This window comes from Aythya marila (assembly GCF_965140915.1).
Source record: "Aythya marila genome assembly, chromosome: 4".
NCBI classification, from domain to species: Eukaryota; Metazoa; Chordata; class Aves; order Anseriformes; family Anatidae; genus Aythya; species Aythya marila.
This window is the reverse complement of record NC_139045.1, coordinates 66,034,551-66,048,585: the sequence shown is the minus strand read 5'-3', so window position 1 is coordinate 66,048,585 and position 14,035 is coordinate 66,034,551. Positions and strand designations below refer to the sequence as shown.

Sequence of the window (14,035 nt, the reverse complement as noted above, 5' to 3'; positions counted from 1 at the left end):
CTTAACTGATTTATGTGAACTGAGAAAGTGGCCTATTGTCCAAATCAAAATCCACATCTCAGCAACTGAGTAAAATAAAACCTTAAATTGTGCATGTGGAGGCAGCAATCTAAATATTTCTAAATGCTCAATCTAAGTTTATATTAGATTTTGCTTGTTATAAACCATATCCAGTGTATTTTTATACAAGGGTAAGAGATCAAAAATTACTAAACAAAAAAAGAAAAAAAAAGAAGAGAATTCAGAAAAGAAGAGCAAATGCATTTGGGTAACTCAGGTACAGGTTTAAAAGGGAAGTTCAGAAGAGCTAAACATGGAGCTTGCAAAACTGAAGATGTTTGCCTGCTACAAAGACCACGGAGAAACATATTCAGTACACTGCTTTAAGTTTTACCTCTTGCCATTTAAAAAGGATGTATTTTGGTCTGTCTAACAAAAGGCACCAAGGAATTCTGAAGGTTTTAATATATAATTGCTGTAATTGTGGGAGACTGGATGTGAGCATCTTCAAAAGTGGCTCCCTTTCTGTTCAATCTTGGTATCTGCTACTTCAAAACTAACATAACTTAGAGTAGAAGGGAAATAATAGGCAATAATCCTTTACTAACAAATAAAAATTGATATGGGATACCTGCAGTCTATAAATGCAATTATTAAACATTGTTAAGTACTCAGAAAATCCACTAACTAATGTTGTTTATTCATGTTTACTGTTGTTTATGCAGTGTTTACTCCCATGATACATCCTTTGGCAGCATGGTCAAACATTTTCCTCCTAAATTCTTTCTCATTCTTGCCAGAGGATAAGCTTTCCTCATACTTCTAAAAACTAGTCTCTTAGTATCTGTTGCAAGGCTCCTAGCTTTATTTCCTTTACACTTTTAATAGCTTGAAACATCATTTACACATGGCAAATTCTCAATTGCCCAAGATACAAGTAGCTTAAGCTCTCTCAGTAAGCATTAAATTTTGGTAGCACATGTCAAAACATCCTTACTACATAAGTTGTAATTTTTTTAAAAGCTTTTGATAGGAATATATTTAGATGTGAGAAAGTCCATTCCTAAAGCAATCCCACTTTGCTGCTAAATCCCTGCTCCTGGTCGGTAAACCATTGTAGAAAACAGGTAACCAGACTTCACTCATTTTAAAATAAACATTGACCAATTAGTGTACTTTTTTTCCAGACTCATTCTTAGAAATAGGAATGATTTGTTTCCAGCATTAACTGGTATGTGGCAGACACCCAGGATTCAGCAATGGTGATGAAAAGTCTGGCAGACCTAAAAACAAGTAAAGATGGTGGCTAAAAAAAGAAAACAATAGAGCAAATATAATTGACAAGAGGTGCAACATGGACAACTTTTCTTTGCTTTAATAAGAAATTGTGATTCAGTGACCCAGAAAATCCCAGACAGAAATTCATACATATTGATCTACTGGCAGACAAAGAAAGGAAACTAATAATCTACCAGGTGATTCTATCCAAAAATTCCACATATCTGAGAAAGAAGAAAAAACATGTTGGAAACAAATCTGTCAAAATCTGTTAATAAAAGACAGAATTTCAGGCTAAGATACTTATTGACACGCAGCTCAGTTTTCCTGAAGCTTCTTGTAATCACAAGTCTTTTGAGATTCTAAAAATCGTATAGTTATCAATAAGTAAAATAAAATGAGAAACTTAGATTGATTGCTCTCTGAGATAACCAAATAATATTTGAGTAATCTAATTATCATTACTTTGTGGTGAATAACATTTCCTTAGCTATACATTTGCATGTGAGACTATTGTTATCTATGGTATGCAGGAAAAACAGGAACAACATTTTTTATAAAACGTGTAATTGACAGACCTACAGCAGAGCATAAAAGAAAATCATTTTTGAGTTACTTAGTAAGCAATTTACAAGTGTTTTTTCTTGAGTTCAATTCATCAGTATGAGAGAGCACAAATGTTAACTGAGTCTCTATACCATGTAAATCTTGACCAATATGAGGCAAAGGTTTAAGGTTTAAAGAAACTTGCAGCATAGCAGTTTTAGTCTACCAGGCAACTAAATGCAAGTATGTCAAGAGTTATGAATGCAAGAAGTAATGCTTTCTCACATGCAATAGGTAGAGGGGATGTATTTGTTTTACTATCCTAATTCTTTACAATATAGGTGTTTCTACATAGTTGATACTAATAGCAACTTTGAAAATTTTGAAAACAGGAAAAAAAAAAAAAAGAGCCATATTTTACAGTGATGCTCCATACTTCTATTATGCGTTGAGGATCAAATTGCCTCAAAAAATCATATGTCATTCATGGCTGAAGATACTCGTAGAAAGAAAGTAAACTAAAAAATAATTAGAATTTACTTCAGAATTTCAAGCAAGTATGGATACTTCCCTGCATTGGCACTGAAAAATAACAGTGTAGCTCTATTGAAAGTTTTTGCATGTTATTAAATAGATAGGAATTGGTGAAAATAAATTATGGGAAAGTGAAGAAATTTATTTGGGGGTTTGATACATCACAAGACCTAAGCCCCCAGTTCCCATAAAAACACGTCTCCTCTCTCTGTGAGTATTCATGTCAAAAGGCCAAAATGTACAAGAACTCCAGGAAAAGGTGGGGGTCAAGGTCACTTCTTGGGAGTTTCTTTCTATGTCCTAATGCCCGTATGCTGTTGCTTTTTGATATTACACAAAATGCCCAGTTATACTGTGTTAGATATTCCTTCTTAAGGGAGAGAAAGAAACAGGTGTGTTGTGTCTCACACACATGGCCTATACTAGTAAAGGCAGGCACAAAGAAATGTATCTACATTTCAAGCAGAAAATAAGCAGGTGGATGATGGTCAGTAATTCTTGGTAAAGTTCTTTCCTGCTTTGCAAATGGATTGGCTCCTGTGAAGTTTGTCTTTTCCCACAGTTTATAATGTAACTCATATAACACTTTTTTTTTTTTCTTTTTTATGTTTAACAAACAGCCAGTAGTGTTAGATATAGTTCAGAAAACATTCAGAAGGGAGCCATGTTATTTTTAAAGAAGCAGAAATGCTTCATTAATCATACTCATCAAAACTTCCAAAAAATTAAATTCCTTGCAATAGTGAAATTCCCTTCTGTTGACTTGGCAAAGAAAGAATACTTTGAGAGCAGATTTTGTACATCTGCCACATCAGGAAAAACACCTGCTGAAAATTTTCAAGAGTTTCCCAGCACATAACTCTCTAAAATAATATGTCAGACTAATCTAGTTTTTTTTTGTTGTTGTTTGTTTGTTTGTTTTTGTTTGTTTGTTTATATTTATTTTCTTATGCAAAGATTCAATCCATTTAGTATGTCAGTGCACTGCAAGGGAAACTTAACCTGCCCACTTAGTGATCAAAGTGCTGGCTGGAGGAATATCTGCTGAGAAATTCATTATCTTCTTTCTTCCCTTCACCATCTGAAATAACAAAAAGAAATCAGAACAGCATTAAAAGTAAAATATTTAGGGCAACATCTCCTTTGCACATCAGCAGACATTAATACCAGGAGAGCAATTTATATGTCCAAAACTGCTACCAAATCTGCTGATAGCTTTAGGATATTTTCCCCCCAAAAAGTAGTTTGCCTGATCTCCATCTGTTAACTATTTTGAATATCACTGCCCGGAATACTATAGCACCAGGCTCATACAAAGGAATTCCGATGGCATTTATCTTAACAAAACAGGTAGCTGTCAGAAGTTGACCATTTTAAAGACCATCAGTCTGCAGTGTGTGCCTGCCTCTGGTATCATTTTCTAAGTTTCTCTTCTATCGCAGTATTCTATATTTGCACCCCAGTTTTCTGAGTACCAAATAAAAACGTGAAATACCTGAGAGCTGATGACTTTATCCAGGTTGGCTGTGGACAAGTCAGTTACAAGAACTGTCAATATTTCAAAGTAGTTTAAAATTATCTACAACTCTTTTTATTCATTGCATGTGCTCTGTTGCTTTCCTGGAGTATGTTTCCTTTGTGGAAGAACACATAGATGCTTATCTGGGGAAGATCAGTGTTTCCCTTGCTCTGGTAAAGGAGCTTTACCAGAAGAGTCCGTAGAAAGGACCTTAGGCCTCATTTTTGAAGGGTTTTGTTTGGTTTGGTTTTACAGGGTGTTAGCTTTTGCTTGGAAATTAAGAGTAAAGGAGGAACCATGTGCTATATTTTCAGGTTTCTGAATTCTTTCCTTAGCCTCCAGGACTGGAGACCACTTATTTAAAGCTAGAGAGTGCCACCACGTGGCTACAGATTTTTTAGGCTAGCTAGTGACTTTTGGTCCTGGAAAAACTGAAGTGTTAAGATTGAATGGCTTAGGTCCTGCTAAAACCAGCATGAAACAGGTGTAACTTCTCTGAAGAGGCCAAAATTGCAACAAAACAAAAACAAACAAAACAAAAAATGATACTCTAATAAAATTAATTAAATAAATAAGATGCCCAACATCCAGGAATTCTGTGTGCGTTTCTAATCCAGAGAGTGTATGTTATACAGAGGTGTTAAATGCAAGTGCTTCAGAACATAGGTGGTGGAGCTCAACCTTCCTTTACTCCAAGGTGAATTCCTGAGAGGACAAGGTCGAGCTCCCTTTTCACACAGACCCAGAGGGCATGAAGAATTTGGCACATCTTTTTATCTAACTAGAAGGGATGGAGAAAAGGACCAGACCAAAGCCTGTGTGCGTGTCAGGGAGACCCTTTTCTAGTAATTAAGTATTCTGTACAATGATTGTAGTATTATGTCCTCCCTAGTCCCATTTTCAAAATGAAGGGATGACACGACATCTGTACCTGGATGAGAAAACACCACAGTTGTATGCCTATCTTTGACAAGGTTCTAGGTATGTAGCTGCTCACAGGCACCAGTTCATAGTTTCCTGGAAATAGAAGCTTGTTATTTTTTCAATTCAAGCAGGAATACCTGGTGTGCCAGTAGCCTGCAGAGGTTTTAACAGCCCAGCAGGGCTTTTTGGCTCATTAAAAGAGTATCAAACTTTTTCTACTGTCTGGCTATATAACTAGCGTTGAGTGTAAGCCCACTGAATCTGCATTTGCTTTCTGTGTCTTTTTTAATTTAGGAACCAAACATGCTCTTCCTTGTTGGCTTTTCTAACAAACATCTTCTGCAGAGGTATGTTTTTTAATCCCTATCTAATAGGCATCCAGATTCCATGCTGTTCTGCCTTTTTGCTTCATTAAGCTTGAAGAATGTTCTGCCAGTCACCTAGCCAAAATTGATCATTTACATAATAGCTGTGGCAAAACAGAGTGTAAGTCTGATTATTTGAAACATTATATAGACTTGCACCAGAGAGCATGCCAGGAGAGATTCATCTCACCCACCTATAGAATTCTGCTTTGTAGCCTGCTGACCATTCTCTGATGCTAACAGGACCATAGCCATCTAACAGGTGTCTTCCTGAAGGGAAGATGAATCTTACCATTCCTGATCAAAGGGAACACAACTAAATAGCAAAATCCTTTAGCCCAGATTTAGTTCCTCCCAGAATTTGTAAATTCGAACTTTGTTGCTCAAGTGCATTGCATTTGTTACAAGAAAATCATGAAATTATGTTGTACTTTCTAAATGCCAGACATCTAATAGAAATGCAGCTCTTTGAAGTTCCATACCTACAGATCACTTTAACCACATGGAGTAGGAAAACATTTTTTCGCAGAGCAAGGAGAGAGAATTCAGGTACTGCCTTTTCAAAAATTGGCTAAAGTTTTCATTCTGTTCATCTGGCTTGAAGGCAGCGCCCAAGAAGTGGTGTGCTAGACACAAGCACAATTTAACATTAAAAGGTGAATTAGTAATGAAGTACTGGATTGCTGTGAAAGCAAAAATCCTGTGGAATCAGGGCAAAAAAAAAAATAAAAATGAAGTAGCAATGCAAGAAAGAAGATAGGTCTTAGAAGAAGAATTGAATTACAGGTTTGGAAACACAACTTCCCCTCCCAGAATATAAGGAGACTGCCTGTGCTTACAGCAATCAGAACCAGAGAGAGGTTATAAATTTATCTAGACTGAAAGCCAAATGAAATGGAGAGTAGACTGCCAAGCACTGAAAAGTAAGCTATTTTACAGAGAGCGACATCCACAATTTTCCCAGCTCTATGGAGATAATACAAGATTTCTGTTGAGCTTTCAGGTCAAGGCAAGGAAGAGGACATATTTCCTATGCTTATTGAGACAGTATGACACCAGACTGAATGTGTTTATGCCTTTAGTGTAAGATCCCAAGCTACCTGAACATTAAAACTTCCAGCTTTAATGCTTGGTTCAAGTCTGATTGCAAGCGTTCAGAAAAAATGAGTGGAATTGCTTTCAGCAGTACACACTCAGGCGTCTGATTCATTGTTCAACATAATGTTTTTTCTTTTTTTAAAGCAAAATTTTTAGCTATATTTGGTGAGTGACATATATTTACAAGCATACTCTATTCCTTTACTGGAGGAAGTCTACAAATGAATGAAGAATTCACAAGGTCAGGAAGATGGCAAAAGTTAAATGCCCAATTGTATATATGTAAAGTTTCAGAGTCTGCTGTGAATGACAGTTTTAGGAAAGAAAAAAGATTATTGGGCAAAGAACCAAAGCAATGAGAATACATAGCTACACAAACCAGAAAATAAGTTGTTTCTTGCATCTTTCACTTCCCCCAGGTTTGATAATAAAAACAATAGGTAGCCGACCCCCATCCCCACCTGGCTATTGAGTCTGTGTGCACATCTTCCGTTGAAGCTTCCATTCTTTCTAAAAGTCCTTTAAAAATATAGCAAACTAAGTTTCTATATAAAATTGTTATAGAGAACGAACAGGCATGATTTCAAATTTTCTCTGAATGTTTTAATTGAAACTTTAACAGACTTTTTTTTTGTAGATATACACATTCAGTATATACATTCTACAATGTCATTTCTCATAAAGCTTTAGTATGAAAATGTTTTGAGGCATAAAGATTTAGAACTACCAAAATTAACAATCTAGTATTTTTGCAACTAACATGAAAGGATGCATTTTTCTGAATATAATGTAAATATATGTAAAATGGCAGGAAATGCTGTAGTAAGTCATTGCAAACAATATTGACAATTCTGAAAAAGGTCAATTAAAAATGTCTTTGAAAAGAGAGAAAGAGAGCCTTCACATGACAAATGAAATCCATGGAACAACATGCATATTACCAGAGACTTCATTCCTGAGCACTGGTTAGTTTTTACAACATACAACATCAGAATTTCAGAGATAATTAGGAGCTCTGAGTTCTGCAGTAGGTTAGTTTGTTGGGAAATGAGGGGTGATTTCTAGGGAACTGGATCAAACCAGTTCTCAAATACTGCATCTAACATGCTTGTGCAAATAGTTCTTTGGCATCAATTACAATTAAATAGAGGTAGGTCAAACAAGAACTAGGTCATACAAAGAAAGCCAGTTTGTACGGAGTGTTATTTCTCTATAATGCTTTATTAAATACTTTTCATCACATGTATACATTGATCATTTTCTAATATGCAACTAGGCAAAAAAAAGATAGCAAAGAAAAAAATAATATTAAAAAGAATAAAGGCTGATGGGTTTTGGTTTTAGTTCATAGTCTGATCCTCAGATAACAAGTGCAAGATGTTTTATCATCTTAGATGATAAAATGCAGTCCACTGTCTTGGAAACAGGTAATTTATCTCAGGATGCTGAACTCCTGCTCACAGCACATGCAGTATGAGACACTGAACAGTATGAGACAGGAGCATTCTGCATGCTCCTGCCAAACCTGTGTAATATTTCTCTAACTACTTCTGTAATTGCTAGACTGCATTGTTTCAAAGTTGTTTATAAACTCTTATAACACTGATCAGGAGCTAGATTTATTCTTCTAACATTCAGCTCTGTTGCAAAGGTTCTTGCCTTTTGATAGAAGAAGAGAGACATTTCCCGATCCACAAGGAAGTTATGGTAGATTATTGCAAGTCTTGTGTAAATCTTCAATTGAGCTTTTTTATTGCCCAAGTCCATGGCAGCAGCGAGAGCCAAATGATAATAGCCTGCTGCATCAAATGGATCCTGAAATTTAAAAATAAATAAAAACAGTAGTACCTTCTCCAGTACAGCTGTCTAAGAGGACATCCAAGCTCAGTTTGTTAGGTAACAAACCAGAAAAATATAGTTTCAGATCTTCTCCCACCTTATTGTTTACATTCTAAATGCATAAAAATTTAGCAAAATGATGTGAAGAAACATTACTAAGTGCAATCATTTTCCACAGCAGTTTTCAGAAATTCTTACCTTAAGATCATAGAATATTATGTCTCCTAAGTTCAAGTACACCTTGACATAATACAATGTTTCCTCCTCAAACTCCAGGGGAGAGGAACAGAGGGACAAGGCCTTTAAATAAAAGTGTTCAGCTAGTTCACAGTGACCCAAATGATGATGGATGGCAGCCAGACGATGATAAGCTATTCGTTCATTTAGCTGATTTCCTAATGAGATAACGTACAAATCAGGATAAAACCAAAGAAACAAAAGTCAGATTCTTTCAAACCAGAATACATCTATAATATATATATTTTTAAGTTTATTTCTATGCAATATTTTGTTGATCAAAACTATTTTTGTTTTGATACATGGCCAAGCAATACATGGCAAAACCTGCCTTTTTCCTTAAATATCCCAAAGAATTACTGATTTTTTTGACTGTCGGATTTGACTGTCTCTGGGATTTTCTAAAATAACTGCATTCATACCTTTCATGTATCACACACTGTGCACATTTATAAAGAACATAGACTATTTTGGAAGTTTTCAAAAGGGTAATAGATAATGGGATTACAAACTCCCTTAACCCTCCTAGTGAAAACTTCACATTAGAATTTATATGAAAAAAGATGACTGATCAAAATGATCTGTCTGTGCATGTACAGAGGGACAGAAGCATTCCTAATCAGTTGAACAGTTCTCAAAAATGAAGAAAATCATTTCAGAATCTAGCCTTATTGTTTTTAATTACTTTTTCTTAGATCCGTTCACCAGCAAGGCTACAAGCAAATCTGAATAGAGCACATGATACTCATAAGCATCTTGGCACAAAGGTATTGATCAGTATTGCAGCTTGGTTGTAAGAAAACACATTAAACTTGGGCGTGGAATCCCACACTTAATTCTGTGCTGTACATTTTCCATATGAATTTAGAGCTTGAAGATGCAGCAATAACATTGTTCTTTCTTGAACAGAGGCAAAAATAGCAAGGAGAGTATTGTTAGGAATTCCTGTCAGGAAATCTGACTGAATTTGAAGGACAAAAACATCTTATTTTTAGATTCCTGTCTTAAACTGGAGATATCAGTCATATCCAACTGTAACTGAAACTGGTCTTACCTAAATTTACGCTAAGCATAAGAGATGCTTTTGCATATTCCAGACTTTCCTCGTAAACCTTCAGATTCACCAGCAATTCCACCAGTTTATTATATAATCTGAGTTCTGTGTTTTTGTTGCCAATCTCAACAGCAAGTGGAAGAGCCCTGTCCTGAAATGCACGAGAACAAGTTAGGCATTTATGGACCACAAGATGTGCACTGAAAAACTTCCATTTACATCATGTCAAGCAATTTCTTGTTTTTCTTTGCTCTTTGAATATATCACTTCTTAAACCCAGAAGAAGAGTTGCAACAGGTGAAATCTACTAATAGGATGGCATGAAGTACTCAGTACAATAGGCTATAATCTTGTTTGCTGAGAGGTTCAAGATTTTTAGAAGTCTGCGACAGAGGGAGGGCATGTAACTATTGATGCTGTAAAAAGAAATAAAAATACACAAAACCTTGTAGAAAGTTACTGCTTTCTCCTTCTCCCATGTACCATTGAAAAATATGTCTCCAGCAGCTTCAAACAATTCCATTGCTAAATTAGGATCTCCTGTATGGAGAGCAGCATCCTGAGCAACCTGAAAACAAGGAATGAGGGAAAAGAAATAAAAAAAATATTCATTACATCTTGATTTAAAAAAAAAATATACAAATACTATCAATTGAAAAAAATGATCTTGTTATGCCCCCTCTTCTTATTATAATACAGGAAAAACTATACTTCATGAAACCATACTTCGTCTTTTTTTTGGTACGCTCTTTTTGAGTAGGCCAGTGGTAGATACTGAAAAAAGAATATAGGAACCAGGGCACATACAGGTCTCCCTTTCTCTGTAAATAATATCCTACTAACTTTGTCAGCGCAAAACAGAACAACAGAGGAAAAAAAAAAAAGCACTGTTCTTGATAACTGTAACACTAAATTTAATTGAAATCAAGTTTGTCATAGAAATAAGTGATTGGGAGTTAGATATAGCTAACAGCACAGATTTAAAAGCCTGTGAATTCTGTAAATAAATGCTGCTCTACTATCCTGGCTGCTCTAACTAAATGTATGCCACGTTAGCAAAAAATGCTTCATGAGAGGAAGCATACACCCACCCCAAAGAAAATAAGTGATATCAGGATACTCAGTTACTGATTGGATAAGCAGTAATGGGAAAGAGGACTTGCACACAAAGCAGGATGAATCTTGTTTTGGTTTTCAAGTTGCATCAAAATAAATACAAGTGCAACTCTCTGCTTTGGCTCAAAGGCAGTGCCCCTTTTCAGCCTGTTTTAGCTTTAGGCACCGAAGGACTATTGTTCTACAGTTTTGGAAGTTGTGCTTTACGTGCAAGTTGAGTTGTGATGACTTGCACAAATTACTAGAATTTTGGTCAACCTTCTAGTGGGGAGACTCCTCTTTTAAGATTTTCCTCATGCAAAGGTACTGTGTTCTAAATATCAGATTCCATACATACACATTATGGAATATACATGTACATACATGTCCCTGACCCACCCTTCCTCTTGAAGAAAGTGTAACAGAGAAAACCATCTCAAATGCTTATTTAGGTTTTGCACTACCAGGTGAATGACAGACTTGTAAACTATAAGATAAAACCATTTAGTAAAAGAAGAAGAAATAATATATCCATAGCACAGTTTCTTCCCGTAGATGCATTTATTCAGTCTTACTGGCATGCATTCAAAAAGCTAACAGAAAAATTCATTAAATTAGCCCAACATGTCTCAGCACATTTGAAACGTGAATTTGTTCCTTATGTTTTCCTGCTTCTTTGCACATTTTTTTCAAAACAGTAGATGTCAGAATATTTTATTTTACTATCCTATTTTGGTACCACTCATACACCAACCAAGACTCAGATCTTGCTATGTCAAATTCTGTATATATCGCTGCAAAGCATCACCCTCCCTTATGATGGGGAGGATTTTTACACCCTTTACAAAAGCTTTTTACAAAAATTAATTCCCCAGATACTTAAGTGATTGGCTAGAAGCTGTACAGATGATTAAGAGACAGGTCTCTGCTGCAGTGCAGCTCCAAAAAAGACTCTGGATGATCCAGTTGCAGCAGTCAAGGCCTGGATCCCAGTTTCAGGTCATTGTTCAGTCTGTTAGCACAGCAATAGAAGCAGTAGCAGATCCTACTCAGTTGCAGGGGGTCCAAGCTGTGCAAGCCACCAGCCTGAGTGCTGCAAAGGCAGCAGCAGCTCCAGCTGGCCCTGTGCCACACTGTGCACAGACATGGAAGGAATGCTTTAGATGTTCTGGGAATGCTTGCTGAAGAAGCTGCTCTGTTTTCCTGAGGATCTGGCCTACAAGCCAGCACACTATACTAATTATGCTATCCACCAGCATGTAGCACACATAAACAATTCAATTGCTGTGGTGCTGCACAGCTGGTAGACAATTATGTAATAGGATGAAGAGATGCACAGAACACAAAGTTTGCAAGAAAGCAGGCAGTAAAGGTCATGGCACAACATCTTTCCAGAGTCTAGCAACAGGTTAAAATGGAACACCACAGGAAGATGCTCAGACTTTCAGCTTATTACATGAATGGTGTTACTATGCATTCAGAACATCAGTTAACAAAATCTCTGGGATAGTTATTACTTATTTACTCTCTTACCATGCCACCTGCACCATGCTGATGACATATGCATGCTTGTCTTGACAACATACCTGAATATAAAGATCCACAAGCTCATTCTGCCTCAGAACATAATATATCTTTCCTGCCCGTAGCCAAGCATATGCTTCCTTCTCTTTTTTCTGGAGATCTATAAATATTCCAAGGCTTCTTTTGGTATATTCCAGAGCTGATCTGTAAGCCCTGAAATGGGGGAAAACTGCTTATCACTGAATGGCTCTTGAGAATTGGGAACGTTTTTCATTATAATTAGAGAAGTGTTATACTAATGTAAAAGACTATTGGTTCAAATCTGTTTTCTGTTAGATTGTTATCACATTATGTTATTTCAGAGTGATTTATTTAGTTTTATTTAGATGTTTTTTCCCCTACCTCATGATAGTGACAGGTAGAAAAAATATTTCCTCACCTTCATCTCTTCTATTACTTGCTCTTTTTCCTACAAGCCTCAGAAAGAAATAGTTTGTAATTTTGTTTTTCTAAATATCATCTAGGCCTTTGACTTATGTACAGTTCAGACTAATCCACCCTTGTACAAAATTTTGGAGTGGGATTGGGGGGGAACATAAATTATGAGGTCACTGGGCCGCACTGATTGCTGCTTGCAGTGCTTGATATCAACCACAGAAGCCCCAGATTTCTTTATTAAATCCTCTTCTATCTGTCCTATGGTAGATTCCCATCACCATGACCAGATGCACTTTCCTCCAAGCACAGGGCACAAACATATTAAAATATACCATGAAGTGCACAGTTGCTTTTACAGCAAATGGAAGCAGTTAAAGCAGAATAAATTAGATGGCATATTAGAAAAATTAGATGCTTGAACTTAAGCCACAAAAATAAGCATCTACTCTCTCCCCACAATTGAGCATATTTTTTCCTATACTGAGGTATGCCTAAAGACATCTGAATCTAAACTGATTCCCCAAGTGAGATATAGTAAGAAAAAATTCAGACAAACACTTCTGCTGTTGTTGTTATGAGAACCCCTTAAGTTTCTCAAGCACCTGTTAATTACTATGGAGCTGTGCAGTCTATATTTTCTTTAATGATAAACAAAAAAAATGGTATTATAAGAACAATAACAGGGTAGAAAATTCTGTAGACTGACACTGTGCAGTACTGCACATAGGTTTTCTGATTATATAAATTTTGAAAAACATTTCCTCAAAGAGAAACACTTACATAGAGACAATCTGATATTTCACTTGGAATATCCCATTCAGTTTCCAATGGAAAAATTGTCATGGAAAATTTATCGCAAACAAGTCACCTACCAGCAAGAATCCTTGTGATGTTGCAGTCAAGTGTTGCATAGCATACAATTTTTTTAAACCATTTACTTACATTTTAAAAATATTTTGGCTCTTGAAGTGGTGCTAATCCCTGTTGAACATCTTGTCTCCCTTGAGAGATGATAGTTACTTAAAAAAGCAAATCAGAAGTCTTCACTAGCACTGGACCCCCTTCAATTATAATAAAGTGTGTTGGCAAAGCAGAGGGAAAAAAAATCAGTCACAGTCAACTGCTGCAAAAATTGAGATCCTTTAGCATGACAGAAGAGTTAAAATCAGGATAAAAGAAAAGTAATTCAGCATGTCTTACCTTTCTGTTCCTAATGACAAATAGAGCTGACTAATGGTTTCCAAAATTTGTCCCTCCAGAACTTTATTGGACATCTTTCTAGCTAAAGATAGTTGATATTCATTGTAGATGACACACTGAGCCTCATTGGGAACAACCGTACTGTAGAACTGACACAGCAGTTTAATTGCTTGAAGCTGACCTAGGGGAATAGATATGAAATACTGCCATGAATTTCTATTTTAAAATGAAAGTTAAATTAGTTTTAAAATAGTTCATTCCTACTGTTTCATAAGCTCAGCAGTCAGTGAATAATATAGAAGTCATGACAAGAAGATTCCACCACAAGCTTCTTCACCCTCAACAAAATTAAGCAAGGCTAGAGGTTATTTAAAACTTGGTTTC

General features: G+C 36.0%; 1 protein-coding gene across 3 annotated transcripts in view; it reads right to left on the bottom strand.

Annotated features, from left to right (window-relative positions):
* Window positions 1-6,924: 6,924 nt before the first annotated feature.
* SH3TC1 (SH3 domain and tetratricopeptide repeats 1) overlaps window positions 6,925-14,035 on the bottom strand; it is a 33,277-nt gene continuing 26,166 nt past the window's right edge. For all 3 annotated transcript variants that reach the window (XM_082759182.1, XM_082759183.1, XM_082759184.1), the window contains 6 exons: window positions 13,652-13,832; window positions 12,076-12,226; window positions 9,840-9,962; window positions 9,395-9,545; window positions 8,302-8,498; window positions 6,925-8,079 (listed from right to left, as the gene is read on the bottom strand). In XM_082759182.1, the coding sequence (XP_082615308.1) occupies window positions 7,849-8,079; window positions 8,302-8,498; window positions 9,395-9,545; window positions 9,840-9,962; window positions 12,076-12,226; window positions 13,652-13,832 (1,034 nt within the window). In that variant the 3' untranslated portion in view covers window positions 6,925-7,848. The remainder of the gene's footprint in view (window positions 8,080-8,301; window positions 8,499-9,394; window positions 9,546-9,839; window positions 9,963-12,075; window positions 12,227-13,651; window positions 13,833-14,035) is intronic.